This window comes from Cricetulus griseus (genome assembly GCF_003668045.3).
Source record: "Cricetulus griseus strain 17A/GY chromosome 1 unlocalized genomic scaffold, alternate assembly CriGri-PICRH-1.0 chr1_1, whole genome shotgun sequence".
In the NCBI taxonomy this organism is placed as follows: Eukaryota; Metazoa; Chordata; class Mammalia; order Rodentia; family Cricetidae; genus Cricetulus; species Cricetulus griseus.
In genome coordinates, this window is record NW_023276807.1 from 219,788,002 (window position 1) to 219,803,262 (window position 15,261).

General features: G+C 43.7%; 1 protein-coding gene across 3 annotated transcripts in view; it reads left to right on the forward strand.

Moving 5' to 3' along the window:
• Nucleotides 1–15,261, forward strand: part of Kif13b (kinesin family member 13B) — a 148,407-nt gene that overhangs the window by 97,071 nt on the left and 36,075 nt on the right. For all 3 annotated transcript variants that reach the window (XM_027390340.2, XM_027390341.2, XM_035452359.1), the window contains 9 exons: nt 991–1,161; nt 2,158–2,315; nt 4,362–4,494; nt 7,650–7,796; nt 8,333–8,362; nt 10,172–10,271; nt 10,955–11,081; nt 11,759–11,814; nt 13,967–14,088. In XM_027390340.2, the coding sequence (XP_027246141.1) occupies nt 991–1,161; nt 2,158–2,315; nt 4,362–4,494; nt 7,650–7,796; nt 8,333–8,362; nt 10,172–10,271; nt 10,955–11,081; nt 11,759–11,814; nt 13,967–14,088 (1,044 nt within the window). The remainder of the gene's footprint in view (nt 1–990; nt 1,162–2,157; nt 2,316–4,361; nt 4,495–7,649; nt 7,797–8,332; nt 8,363–10,171; nt 10,272–10,954; nt 11,082–11,758; nt 11,815–13,966; nt 14,089–15,261) is intronic.

Sequence of the window (15,261 nt, forward strand, 5' to 3'; positions counted from 1 at the left end):
AATTGTGTGGCTTTAACACTATCACAAGCTACCATAGACACTCCAAATTGAAATCCAGATGCTGCTGCAAAAAGTATGAAGAATGTTTGGCTGTTTTAAGATCTGGTACAGGCAGCTGGAGGGATAACTCAGTGGTAAAGAGTGTTTGTTGCTCTTCCAGAGGACCCAAGTTCTGTTTCCACCATCCACTTGCAGAGCGTCATGGGACTGTACAGCAGTGGCAATTAGCATTTAGCAAGTTGACCCACAAGAACCTGCATTCACAGGCACATACCCACACATCCATACAGCTAAAAAAGTGTCTTTTTCTTTAAAAGACTGGTGTAGGCATTTTCTCTGGGGCATTGGTCCTACTGAGCACATGCTTCTGATCATACTTTGTAATCACAAACTCCAGGGTCCTCATCCAGAGCTTCCTTTGAGTGTTTGCCATCAATGTCAGTGCAGAAAACAGCAACTCTATGACCTTCCAAATGCAGCCACTCAGTGAAGTTCTCAAATAGGAATAAAATAAAAATAAAGTAATACGATTGTAGTATGTGGCATTCTATTCCAGAACTCAGTTCCTCCTTATACTGGAGATAATTGGGTGAATCCCTGCCATTTCCTGAAGATTTGTTGCTCGTTGACTCAGACATTTGCTAATTGTGCTAAACACCTTTGTGCTTTTCTTATAAAATGCTGGGTGATGTTGGTTTCCAGAACTTTCTTGTGGAAATGATGGTGATGGTATCCTACATCCTGACAAACTAGGATTCAGATGCTCTTGTCAGCTTCCAAGTGCTGCCCAGCACCTACCTTGATATCTGGTTGTCGTCACCCTGTGTCAGGCCCATATACTAGTCCTGGGCCAACACTGAATGACATAGTCCTCAAGTGGGTGCACGTTTGGTGACAGAGCCTGGACAGGACCCTCCCTCCCCCCAGTCTCTGAGTTAAGTACTCCTTAGAGTCTGCTGGTCAAACAAGTGGAGCCTTTTTTCTCTTCAGGTTAAAATACTCCAGGCCACAGGGTTGCCGCAACATCTGTGCCACTTCGTATTCTGCAAATACGACTTCTGGGATCAGCAGGAGCCTGTGACTGTTGCCCCCGAAGTGGATACCTCTTCGTCTCCCACCAGCAAGGAGCCGCAGTGTATGGTTGTGTTCGATCATTGCAGTGTGAGTTCCTTCCCAGTCTACCTCAGTATCTAAGTTATTAGTGTAAACACAGCTAAAGAGTAAGCGCTGCATCTTTGGATAATTGTGCCAGTATTCAATTTGGAATATTCTGTGGTCCTGACCGAAGTATTACTTCATTCATCATGTCCACAATCAGGACTTAACTTATGTACAAAACAAAACAAAAAAAAAACAAGCTGTGTAGATGTGTATGTGAACACTCTTCCAGAGGGTATCTGTGTTTTATAAAAAGGTTAAGAAACTAGTGTTTTAGTGAAAATGAGAGTAACAAAATCAGAGACCACCCTGCTGGGACTGCCTGTTCTGCCATGTTGATTGGTTGGTTACTCTTTCCGATGGTCTTAACCAGTTATTATTAATGACGATATTTTTGTGGGCTGAATAAACTCAAAGTAGTGGCCGTCAGTCTGCCTTTGGCTGGTGACCATTGGAGTTTGGAGTGGCTTTTGCTATTTATCCCACACTTGACCCACAACAAAAAATGAAAACAGTCTCCCAAAACATTGCTAACAAAATAATTTGCTATTTATAGGCTAGTCTGTCAAAACGAGAAGTTTTAAAGTCATGGCTATGTTTATGTATTTTTAATTTTAAAATGTTAATTTTTTAAAACATCAATGGGGTTGGGTGTGTGCACATGAGTGCAGGTACCCACAGAGGCCAGAGGTATCAGCCCCCTGGATCTGGTCTTAAAGGTAGTTGTGAGTCACCAGATGTGACTCTGAAAGAGTACTGCTCAGTCTTCAAGCAGAGTCATCTCTCCAGCTCCCTTCAGAGCCATACTGTATACAAAAGCAAGAGTGTTAGTCTGCTTGCACATTGCTGTTGGTGTTAAATGACATTCTGTTCTATGAGGAAAGTGTGCCATTGTCTCTGTCTTTCCTCCCTGATATCATTAAGGATGTGAAGCCTGGCTTAAGTGGTTGAAAGATCAAGCCAGTGTGTACTGCTCTTCAATGAGCCATTGTGTTTCAGGAGTTTAATGTTAACATCACAGAAGACTTCATTGAGTATCTCTCAGATGGGGCCCTGGCCATTGAAGTATATGGACATAAGATGAATGATCCTCGGAAAAACCCAGCCCTGTGGGATTTAGGAATCATCCAGGCAAAAACAAGGAGTCTTCGGGACAGGTGAGTTTTTGATATCCATTGGATTCCCATTTCTAGTTTTTAAAAAATTGCTGGAGATGACAGTCATTTATTTTTAAATTACTTTTCTTTCCCTAGTGTATGTGTGGTATGTACATACATGTTTGTATGAGTGGGGTACGGGTTCGTGCCTGTGGGGATGTCAAAATTGACATGGGGAGTTTTCCTCAATCACTCCACCTTATTCATTGAGGCACAAGGCCCCTCATTCAAACCCAGAGCTCACCTGTAGGGCTAAGATGGCTAGCCAGCTTACTTCAGAGATCCTGTGTATCCTCGTGCTCAGAGCTGGAATTATAGTCAGGCATTGGTTCACCCAGCGTTTGTGTGTTCTGGAGCTCTATCCTCTAGTGGGTCCTCATGCTTGTGCAGCAAGCACTTTAACTATTGAGCCCACCACCGTTATTTTATAATCAATCGTCACCTTTTCCTGAACATCATCAGGTTTGTCTGTAGGGCTTTAGTCTCCCAGTAAAATTTCCTTAAAGCAGAAAACTTTAGAAAATGATGGGGAAAAGCACATGGGTGTTTAAGAAACAACAGTGAAATGAAGTTTAGGAGAAAGGTCACTCAGCACAGTGAGTTTTGTCTGATTAACCAGCTATGGAGAGGTGGATGGCAATCTGTGTAGCATTCATGTTGACCCTGTCTCTGGTTCATAGGTGTTTGTGTTGTTGGTTGCTTGTTTGATTTTGTGCTACTGGGGTTTGAACCCAGGGCCTCATACATGCTAGGCAAGCACTGCACAGTCCTGCACCCTCACTCCTTTCCAGTTTTGAGTAGCTTCACTGATGGGAGGAGAGTAGGCTCATTTGACAACATAAAATTGTTAAAAGGGAATGACTGGAAGAGGGGGTGTTTTTACTTCCATCTAATTATAGATGAGAAACAGATTTTCTGTTTTATCAAATCCTGAATTAGAAGGTGAGATTTGTTTTCTTCATTTTTTTTTCTTTTTCTTTTTTTTTTTTACTGACCTGAGAGCACATCCTCCTGAAGTCTCAGATGACACCTTCCTATGAGATGAACATCCTGTGCTTGGCCTCTACATGCTGACTAGAGTATTTCAGTCATTGGGTAGCCACTTTCAAATGCATTTGTTGTGATCCTACCCCATGAGTATTCTCTCTCTCTCTCTCTCTCTCTCTCTCTCTCTCTCTCTCTCTCTCTCTCTCTTTCTCTCTCTCTCTCTGTGTGTGTGTGTGTGTGTGTGTGTGTGTGTGTACACTCATGTTCACAAGGTGTTTGGGCACATGTGTGCATGCATGTAGAGGCCAGAAGTTGATGTCACATATCTTCCTCAGTTGCTCTCAAGGAAGGGTCTCTCTTTTGAACCCAGAGCTTCCCAGTTCAGCTAGTCTAGCTGTCCATCTTACTCTGGAGAACTCCATATTTGTGCCTTCTGTTTACTGGGATTACTGTTGGGCCACTGCACCCACTGTTTATGTGGGTTTGAACTCTGAACCATTGTTCCAGCCCCCCATTGTGATTTTTGAAACAAAAGTGCCAGTGATTTAAGGTGTAGCTCAGTGGTAGAGCATTTGCTTAGCACATGAAGGCCACCTGGATTCAGTCCTCAAAAAACCACAACAGAAAACCAAGGAACCATCCTGTATCTGTTGTGAATTTGACTTTCAGTTCATGCTATTTGCTGTTATGTGCCGTACATTTCTTTCTTATCTGAAGATCATTTCCCTGGGCTCCTCTGTGTAAGGTCATTCTCACTATTAAGTCAAATATAAGACCCTAAGCTGTGTGCATTGAAGTAGAGAGGCGTGGTTTGGGGGCTGTGGAGGTGGCTCAGTTGGAAGGGTGCTTACTCAGCATGCATGAAGCCCTGGGTTTGATTCACAGTACTGCATACACTGGGTGTGTTGGCACACACCTGTAATCGCAGGAGAAGGAGGCAGGAAGATTGGAAGTTAAAGGTTACTTCAACTACATATGGAGTTTTGAGCACAATCTGGTATACATAAAACTGCACACCAAAAGAAGTGTTATTTCCCAAGAACTGCATGTATTTCCTAGGTGGAGTGAAGTAACCAGGAAGTTGGAATTCTGGGTTCAGATCTTGGAACAGAATGAGAATGGTGAATACTGCCCTGTGGAAGTGATTGGTGCAAAAGATGTCCCAACAGGAGGGATCTTCCAGCTCCGGCAGGTACCAAGATTGTGATGTCATAGTAAATCCCTTGGCACCAGAAGGCTTACAATGGAGTTTTTTTTAACAGAACTCTTTTTTTTAATGTTTATTTATTATGTATGTATATAGTATTCTGTCTGTATGCTTGCTTGCATGACAGAAGAGGGCACCAGATCTCATTACAGATGGTTGTGAGCCATTACATGGTTGCTGGGAATTGAACTCAGGACCTCTGGAAGAGCAGCCAGTGCTCTTATCCTCTGAGCCATCTCTCCAGCCCTTGAACAGAACTCTTGATGATGATGATTAAATATACAATGGTCAAGCCCACTAATTTGAAAAATTTAAATTTATTGATATTTATTTATTGTGGACAAATGTGGATAGGTGTGCATGTGGAAGTCAGAGGACAACTTGTGAGATTTTGTTTTCTTCTTTTTCCATGTAGTTCTGGGGTTTGAACTCAGGTTATTAGGCATGACAGCAAGCTCCTTTTCTTAACCATCTCACTGGCCCTTTTTTAGTTTTTAATTTTTGTTTTCAAGCCCATTTCTTTTATTGAAATTTTTCCTGTGTTATGTACATTTTCTTTTATTGCCAAGAGTCTCGCTACTTATATTTTAAAAGTAGTTTCTAAAAGGGTTAAAAAATAAACTTTTTTGAAAAGCATTTCATTACTTGTATGTATGTGTTTGTGTGTGAGTTTGTATGCCACAGGACACAGTGGAGGTCAGAGGGCAATTTGCAGAAGTGTCCTGGGAATTGAACTCAGGTCATCAGGCTTGAAGCAAGCACCTTTACAGGGTGAGACTTCTTGCTAGGTTGAAGAGAGAAGCTTTGAAGGAGAATGGAATTGAAGAGTGAGACTTAAGGCCGACATACCAAGCATTGTTTGCTTGCTCATGAATAACAGGAAAGCAGTTTCAAGTGGCAGAAAAGACTGAACGTGCAGGGGCTGACATGCCAGGTCCAAGCTGTGTACTTGTGAGCTCCTTCACCCGGAACACAGAGAGGAGGCTAGCATCAGCGTTGTGGGTTTGGGTGACATTTAGGAGACTGCTATATAAAGCCATTTGCTTGACATGTGGCAGGTGTTAAGTGTGTATGGCTGAGTCTGTGGAGATGAGGAACAGTCGCCACTTACTGGTTGAGTGGTGATCTGTCAGTCTGTGCTGCTGACTGACAGTGACAGGGAGGGTCTCCATTCATAATTTGGTTAGCAAAAGTAATAGTCTTCATTATGACTGTTTCCTGCATATGCCCCTATACTTAGTGCTCATTCATACCCCTCCCCCAGGCTCCCTCCCTCACACCCCTTCTTGCTGACCCTTCCTCTTCTCCAAATTGTATCCTCTGCTGCTTTCCTGTCACATGTATTCCAGAGAGTGAAAATATAATTGGCATAAATAATTTGGAAATGCTTTTTATTTTCCCTATACTTTAAAATACAACATGAGGGGGCTGGAGAAATAAGTGGCTCAGTGATTAAGAGTACTTTGTGCTCTGCCAGTGGGCTCATTTGGTTCTCAGCACCCAGGTTGCATGGCTCATAATCACCTGTACCTCCCACCCTAGGAGATCTGAGGGCCTTGACATGGCATATATTCACAAAGACACACACATATCCATAAATTTCTAAAAAAAATTTTTTTTAAAAACCATGTTATTAGAATGCTGTAGAGATGAATGTTAAAAGTTTTCAAAGAAAAACACGAGAATGTTTGCTCAAATATTTAAATTTCTTATTGTTCTAGAAGGTAGAAGCAAATAAGTTTTCTCAGATGAATTCATGCATGAGACACTTGGAGCTAAAGGAGAAGATTTTCAGCCACAGTGCTATGCAGAGACATGGTACTGTGGAGAGAGACAGCACTGTGCACTATGCAGTGTGGAGACACAGCGCTGTGGAGAGACATTCCTGAATTCTTTTTTGAGGGGGAGGTGGTGGGCAGTGAGGAGTTTTGAAACAGGGTTTCTCTGTATAGGCTTGGCTGTCCTGGAACTTGCTGTGTTGAACAGGCTGGCCTTGAACACAGAGATCCACCTGCCTCTGCCTCCCGAGTGCTGGGATTAAAGGCTTGCATCACCACTGCCTGGCGATTCTTACTTTAAAAATCAGACTGAAAAACAATTAAAATAAAAACCAGACTGAATGCCAACTTCAGTGTCCTGTGCTTTAACTTAGGACATAAATGTTTCTCTGCAACAGTTACTTAGTGACTGCACAGGGGGCTTCATACTTTAAATAGTTGTGTTACGCATTTAATATAGAACTGCTACTTTGTTCTTCATGGTGCTTCCAGATTACTTATCCATATGCTTGATTGTTGAATTCCTGGGGCAAAGGCTGCTCACGTTTGAAGTTACTTGGCCCTAGAACAAGCTTGACCAGTTTAAATTCCTGTTCCACAGGGTTGATAGTGCCTATTTCATAAACCTTGGTCTCTATTGGAAATAATTTCTAGCTTAGCAGGGGGAAAGGAAGGCTCTTACAGTTAACTTTGTCAGAAAGTTGATCTTTTTCTTTTTTAGTTAAGGTCTCCCTATGGAGCCCCAGAACACTGTATAGACTATGCTGGCCTGGAACTCGATGTAGCCCAGGATAGCCTAGAACTCTATATGGCCCAGGATAGTGTAGAATTCAATGCAGCCCAGGTTAGCCTTGAACTCACAGAGATCTTCCTGCCTGTCCTGAGTGCTAAAGTTGCAGTGTGCACCACCACACCTGGCTCAGTTGAACATTTTTTATTAGATACGGTTTACATTTCCTTTGCTTGTACGTTTTCATTCACTTATGTGTTCTGTCACATACTAGCATTTGGCAGGTGAGCCAAGAGGATTGCCTTGAATTCAAGATTAGGCCAGGGTACATAGTGACTACTACACCAGCTAGACCTACATAGCAAGCCCCTAACTTTCATTAAATAAAATACAAAAGTTTTCTTCTAATTTCTTATTATTCAGGAATTATAAAAATGTATGTTCATTTTGTCTTCTATCTGCTGGAAGAAAAATACATTTTCCTGACTAGGTTTGAATTTGTGCTTTAGTATTTAACAATCATAGATAGATGAATGTCTCTAAGACCAACTGCATTTCTTGTATTTGGCTGTAGGGGTCTCTCTAAACCAGAGTTCTGAAAATCCAGAAACTGATTTTTCTCTGTGCTGCAGGGGCAGTCCCGTCGAGTTCAAGTTGAAGTGAAGTCTGTGCAAGAGTCAGGGACTTTACCCCTGATGGAAGAGTGCATATTGTCAGTTGGCATTGGGTGTGTGAAAGTTAGACCCCTCAGGCCTGCTAAGATCCATGAGACCTTCCATGTAAGTTTCTGTGCCTGCTCTGTGCTTTTTGAAAGACCAGAGTCTTTTGAGACATTGATGCCCCTGACCCTTTCTCTGCCTTGACAAGAGGCACTAGGCTGTTTGTTATATGTGTTGTCCTGGTGTGTGGTGAACTGAGAGTTAAAACCTCTCAGCCTGGCAAACCACCAAGCCTAACAGTGATTAACTTCCTCCCATGGCCCACCCCTCTGTAGAACCCCCCACTGGCTGGTAAAGACTCTTTGCCAGCAGGTGTTTGATTTCCCCTGGTGTTGGGGGGTTGTAAGCCCAGCGGGGAGAGCATTGTACTGACTTGGAAAAGGTCAGGGGAGCCTCTTCATTTTCCTCTAGAAGCTCCTAGTCTTAGCAGCTTCCTGACAATGGAGGGCTGGAATGAGGCTGGGTGGGCCTCCATGGTGATGCATCAAGTAAACAAGAAGACTGGAACTGTGGGGGAAGATTGTGCTTGTGTATGGAGGCCTGATTTGTGGGTAAATAGTTGTTTTGGTTCTACATAATACACTCTTTTCTTTTAGGAGGAAGAGGAGGACATGGACAGCTACCAGGTAATTGAGCACCTGTTGGCCTCATCAAATCAGCTTGATTCAAGTGCTTAATTACACAGGCCAGGATCTCTCTGCACTACTTGATAATTAAACAATTCTGCTTTTCCTGAAAGTCAAACAAAGTATGGAATGCTGGGTGTCGTGGAGGGGGTTGGGGAGCTAGGACTAGGAAGGCCCTGTAGCAGAAGCCTTTCATAGTCAGGGCCTCTGCATTGAGCTGTTTACACAGATAGCAGATACCTTGCCTGTGCTCCCGTGAGCTGAGTCACCCACAGTTGGGGGTGGGGCACATAGGGGTGTATGTGTGCCTGTTTCTGGGTCTTCTGAGTGTGAAGCCAGGTCATCCTGAATGCCCACTTCCTTGACTTATCCATTAGTTTTGCGGGGTTTTATTTCCCCCATCTTTTCTTTTCCCAATTGCCAGCTTTTGTTTATGTCTGTGAAGTTGCATCTTGTTAGTCATCATTTAAGACTGCCCTGGCTCTTTGGAGCCTGATTATGTCATCCGCTGTAGTCACTCTCCTGGCTTTGCATCATCCTAATTTGATAGAAACGTCTGCCTTCCTATAAGTCACTGATAAAAGAAGAAGAAAACAAAAACACCTCATCGTTCAGCTGGGGTTGAACTTAGAATATGATACCACCCGTGGAGTTTTCTTTTAAACAGACATTATCCCATTATCCCGCTCTCTGGATGTGGTATTTGAGTCCTCCGTGGTGCCCCTTGGAGACGATGCATGGCACATGTCTCCATCTTGTCCACAGGAATGTCATAGGCTATTTAGTTAAATGCCCTGGTGAAACCCAGATACTTGACATCTGCAGCATTCCTCTGAACCATCCAGTCCCCTAACCATGTTACTAAAGGAAATGAGGTCAGAGTGGCATGCTGGCAGGTGTTGACTGGTGGAGTTCAGTCTGTCAGTAACAACCCCTGTCCTCTCGCCCACCACTACCTCCCAGACACACAAATTCGAGAAGGAGAAGCTCTCACATGCTGTCATCCTCAGAGTCTAGTGTGACATGACAGGAGGCAGTGGCTAGAAACTTGAAGGATCCTTCCTGGTAGTTCTGAGGAGTAGAAGTTTGCGGCTTGTTAAGTACAATTCATGAGTCTTGTCCAGCAAGGCAACCTCATAGAAGATGCTGTTTCTCAGCAAGTACAAAGAGAACCAGTTCTTCAGGGCCTGTCTACTCTAGAGTACCCTAATGCTTTCTGTTTCAGGGGTTCGAATCTGAGTTGTAGGTAGAATTGCTGTTGGTGCAACATGTTGGGCTGGCACATAGTGCAGTTGGTGGAGGTCTTGCCTAGCAAACATGAAGCCCTAGATTCACTTCCCACGCCCCACTTATGTTGGACATGTGACAGAGGCCGGCGAACCCAACATCCAGAGGTGGAAACAGAGACTTGTGAAGTTCAAGGTCATCTTTAGCTACACAGAGTGAATGAGTTCCAGGCCAGTCTGGGTTTTATTAGACCTTGTCTTTAAAAAGAAAAGACAAGCCGGGTGTTGGTGGCGCACGCCTTTAATCCCAGCCCTCCGGAGGCAGAGGCAGGCGGATCTCTGTGAGTTCAAGGCCAGCCTGGTCTCCAGAGCGAGTGCCAGGATAGGCTCCAAAGCTACACAGAGAAACCCTGTCTCGAAAAACCAAAAGGAAAGAAAAAAAAAAGAAAGAAAAGACAAAAAAGGGGGGCGCAATTTTTGCATGCTGCGTGTATCTTGAAGTTAAGAGAGTGAGGTTAGGTGAGTGGAGCGTCTGGCTCAGATGGATTTTGCATTGAGTTTGGCTTCCCCTGTTTTCTTCCAGGATAGGGATTTAGAGAGGCTTCGTAGAAAATGGCTCAATGCATTAACCAAGCGTCAAGAATATTTGGATCAGCAACTGCAGAAGCTCGTCAGTAAACATGGTAGGAAGAAGAAATTGGACATTTCCTTCTCATGGCAGTGCAGCTAGGGCATCTCGTTAATAGCTCTCTTGTAGCCAGCTGAAGGCCCAATGAATGTGGTGGTGAGGGTAGATGCCTGTCTTGGCTTGGGGCCTAGTCTTTCAGAAGAATGTTTATTTGGTTGTAATGATATCTTCTTGTAGTTTGTTTTGGGGGTGGGGCAGAGACATCCATACACATTAAAAAATAACTGGGAGAAGGGTGCTGATATTTCCTTTTGGAGGTACTAGGAGCTGGGAAGCTGCGCCAGACTATCAGACCCAGCAGCAGAGGTGTGTGAGCTGTAAGAAGCCTCTGCAAGTTCTCATTGACCTTGGGAGAACATGTTTACTTAAAGACAATATGGAAACAGGCTAGAGAAATGGCTTAGTGTTTAAGAACACTACTGCTCTTGCAGAGGACCTGGGATCAGCCTCAGCTCCTACATGATGGCAGCTCACAACAGTTTGTAACTCATGTTCCAGAGGCTATGACGCCCTCTTCTGGCCTCTAGGGCCTCCTGAATGCATAAGGTGCACACATACTCACAGTCTCCCTCCCCAGGCAATCAATCAATCAATCAATCAATCAATCAATCAATCAATCAATCAAACATGTGGGAACAGTGAGCAGGATTGCTAGACCTAACGATTCCTTTCTTCTAGACAAAACTGAGGATGATGCTGACCGAGAGGCACAGCTCCTGGAGATGCGGCTGACCCTCACAGAGGAGAGAAATGCAGTGATGGTGCCCTCTGCTGGCAGTGGCATTCCAGGGGCACCAGCAGAATGGTAAGGTCCTACAGGAGGATGTCTTCTGAAACCCCATGGGTGACCAGGTGCTTCTTTTTTATTTATTTGTTTTTTTGGGGGCAGTGTTACATTTAATGGATGGTTCATCATGATGTATGAGAACAGAGCTATTTGTATTGAAAGACTGTTAAATTATTTCCATGAGTTGGATATGACTATGGCCTGAAACTATTTTATTAAATAATACTGTTATTGGCCAAAGTAATTAGGATTTCTGAGAACTTAAATCAATATTTAGTACCACTGCACTTAGCATTAAAAAATAGTTAATATGTTAATTAATCATTGGTTCCCTTAAAAGAATGTTAGGTCATAAGAAAACTGCATCTCAACCAGTTTTTGGTTTTGGTGCTTAAGCCATGCTGTCAGCAGTGTTCTCTGACACTTGACAGAAATTAAAAATAGCAAGTTAAGCCACAAGGAGCCCTTAAGTATATTATTTGGCAAGAAAAAGTTTTAAACAGGCTGATGGTGAAGGTAGATCTGTTTATAAGAGTGTGCCCCCATGTCCCAGCATTGGAGACAACTCCTACAGTCAAATCATGAACCTTGTCATACCAACTCAAAGTAAGATAAGTGCCCAGGCGATTGTCACCTGAGCAACATGGGTCTTCTGTATCTTCGGTACTGTATATAATCTGTCCTTCCTGTTTTAGGACCCCAGTGCCTGGGATGGAGAACCACATTCCTGTCATATTCCTTGACTTAAATGGTAAGTTAGAGTTGGCTTCTGGAGGCTTACATTGATGAAGCAGTGACAGAGTAACACTTCATGGATCTAGTCACTTGTGTTGGGGAGTTGCAGTTCCCTGATGTTAGGGTCAGTGCTCTGTGTTCCCTATTCTGATGCTGGACAGAGACTGAGTTGTTTATGTCAATCTCAATGCTGCTCTTGCTGTGGTGTGCGCTCTCTCTCCCTCCCCCCGTCTCTCACCCCTTTCCTCTTCCTCTCTTCCCATTTCTGTCCATCTCTTTCTGTTCCCAGAGCTGGGGATTGAATCTAGGGCCTCACACATATGAGACAAGTATGCTACCGCTGAGCTACAGCCCAGCATAGTAGCGATGGTGCGATGGGCACATATCCATGTTGCAGGCCTGCTTCTGTGAGAATGCTCTGTTTCCCCATCAGTTTAGGATGTTTTTCTATATTGAAAAATACATTCTAACTTCAAGGCTCAGAAGAAAACCTCTATCTGGAAGGGACCAGCAACTAGGGATACTGTTTTCAGTTTCTCAGCTTTTCTGAGAGTTCCTGTGAACTTAATCCTGATTGCTTGTTTTCCTTTTTACATAATTGTCCTTCCCCAACCCCCACACACCCATCCCACTGGTCTCTGTCTATAGGAGGGAAAATAGAAAATGCAAAGGTAGGTTAAGGAGCTAAAAATAAGAAGTCAGCAGTTAAGCTTCATGAAACACCTGCAGAAGTGTGCATTAACACGAACTTCCCTAAATAGGAAAGTCTGGGTGTCCTCAGTGGTCTCTTCACTGCCTGGACGTTTGTTAGGATGCCTGAGGGGCCAAGCATCCTGTGCCTGAGATCATACATGCTCAAGTCAGAGAGACATGGGGGCATTCACAGCACCGGTCTGTCCTGTGGAGTGGGAGTTGTCACAGGAGACTGTTTACCTTGAGCTCTTGAGTCTGGATGCTGAGGTGGCCTCTGGCTGTTTTTGTGTTGGGCTTCACTTCACAGGCAACTGAAGAAGCCTTGAGAGATTGGGAAGGATTGAGGTTTAGTAAGATTTCTTAGCTGTGTTTGTTTACTTCCCCAGTTAAAATTTTTGTTAGCATATGAAATAATGAATTTTATCACAACATTTTCATATGTGCATACATTGTGCTTTGCTCATGTGTACCCCTCTCATGTTATTTATTCTCTGTGTCTTTCCTGTACCCCTTCCATGGGTCACTTCCTTCTACTAAATCATTTTCTTGCTTTTGTGTCACAAGGGTAGGTAGGCAGATAGAGGATGGATGGATGGATGGATGGATGGATGGATGGATCTAGATTTGCATATGAGAGAAAATGTAGTATTTGTGTTTTTTCTTCTTCATTACTGTCTCTTTCTCCCTCTTCCTCTCATCCCTTTAGACAACCCCCTGTCTTGTCTCCTTTGTAGTTTCCCTTTTACTTTCATACCCTTTTGGGGGTGGGAAATACATGACTTGTAATGTTTGTCTTCTTTCACTTAACGTGATGATCTCTGGTTCCATCCATTTTCTTGCAAAAGGCATTGTGTCATTCTTCTTTATGACTGAATAAAAGTCCATTGTGTAAATATACCACATTAGCCTGGGAGTCCGAAGAGACAGTCAGAACTTTGTTCAGCACTCCACATTAGTGGTCCACACAAATGCACTTACTTTGCTGTGTAGGCACAAGCTTGAGGTGGATGGGGCACTGGGAAGCCAGGCTCGGGACCAAGTGACCACAGGGCCCTGTGCAGTTGCCAGGTCCATTAGCTAGGCTGCACTTTTGTTAGGCTTAACTGTTAGGAATTGCTCTCACTTTCTTCTTGTTTCTTAAGTGCACTAAATGGTGGGGAAATTGGGCTGTGATCCCATCATTACCATTTATGAGCCGACCTCTGGTAACCTCTTGGGTATCTTGGCTTCCTTTGCCTTCCATGTAAAATATGACACATGGGGAGCAGCTTGGGTAATTTCTTGAAGCACTTTCTGGCTCTCAGATCTGTGAACTATTAAGTGGTTATCATCAGTGTTATTCAAGATTGCAGTGCAGAAAGCAAGTGAAGTTTGAAGAAGAACTTTAATAATAAGCACATTGGTTCAGCTAGTGGGGGCAGGAAGAGGGGTGTCCTTGAAAACGATCTGGTCTTGAGTGAAAGCCCTGCTTTCAGCGGATGATTTCAGCTCTCAGGATAATCTCGATGACCCAGAAGCTGGATGGGATGCTACCCTGACTGGGGAAGAGGAGGAGGAGTTCTTTGAGCTGCAGATTGTGAAGCATCATGATGGAGAGGTAAGTCAGCATACCCTGGAGAAGCAGATAAGGACTGGGAAGTCCTGCCAGGAGCCCTTTGATGTCAGCAAGATAGTGGCCTCCACAGTATAAGTGAAAACTCTGTTAGTACTTAAAAAGAGCGAATCTTGACCCTCACACCCAACTCCATCTACCTTCTCCCTTCTTTTCTTGGTGAGGGACTCACGTCAGTGTGGGTAGCATCTACTGACTATGGCTGTGTTCTGTTCCTACCCTGAGAAGGAGGGAGGAGGTGGTTGATGAATCCACTGAAGTGTACAGGAAGCTTCAGGCTGGAATGATGTGCTTTGGTATTTGTTCGCAATTCCTTCATAAGAACTTTGATTACAGGGCCCTCACTATGTAGCCCTGGCTGGCCTGGATCTGGCTAGGTAGAGCAGACTGGCTTCAAACTCAAAGATATCTATTGCCTCTGCCTCCCAGTGCTGGGGTTAAAGGTATGGAACATGATGCCTGACCTAAGACTTCTTTAAAGAGGAGAAAAAGGAAGCCAGGCCAGGTGGTACACACCTGTAGTGCTGGCATTTGGGAGGCTGAGGTATGAACATCATGAGTTCAGAGTCAATGAGCTACATAGTGAGGCCACGTCTCAGAACAAATAAAGCAAAAGAATAAATGAAGGCAGTGAGGCTGAATCATTGTTAATGATTGAATCTCATGCTTGAATCTGTGTGATGGGCATAACCCTGGGGGGTTATTCCCTGATTTTGAATATGCTTGACAAATGGTACCAGCAGTAGAGTATCTGAGGAACTCACAGGGGACCTGAGATACCTGCTGTTGGACATTAGCCCTGTTCTCCTCGACCACATGTTGCCCTTCCTTAGTCCTGAATCTGCTGTGTCAGATGTGATGTGACAGGCTTGGGAACACTCCATGTTAAAGTAGACTGCGGTGCCATGACAACTATTGCGGTTTGTAATATTGGACTGAGAACATAGACAAATCCAAATCGGGATAGCATCCTGTGGATTTCCTGGGTGACACCAGCAATTTACTTGAAAATGATTGGGTTGCAGGCTAAATAGACAAATGGTTTCAATGAGTGAAGATTAAGGTACAGTGCACAAAGTCCATAGTATTGAAAATTTTCAATCTTTCTTGATGTTCAAACATTTTTTAAAAACAAGTAATTTAACAGCAAACAGGCTA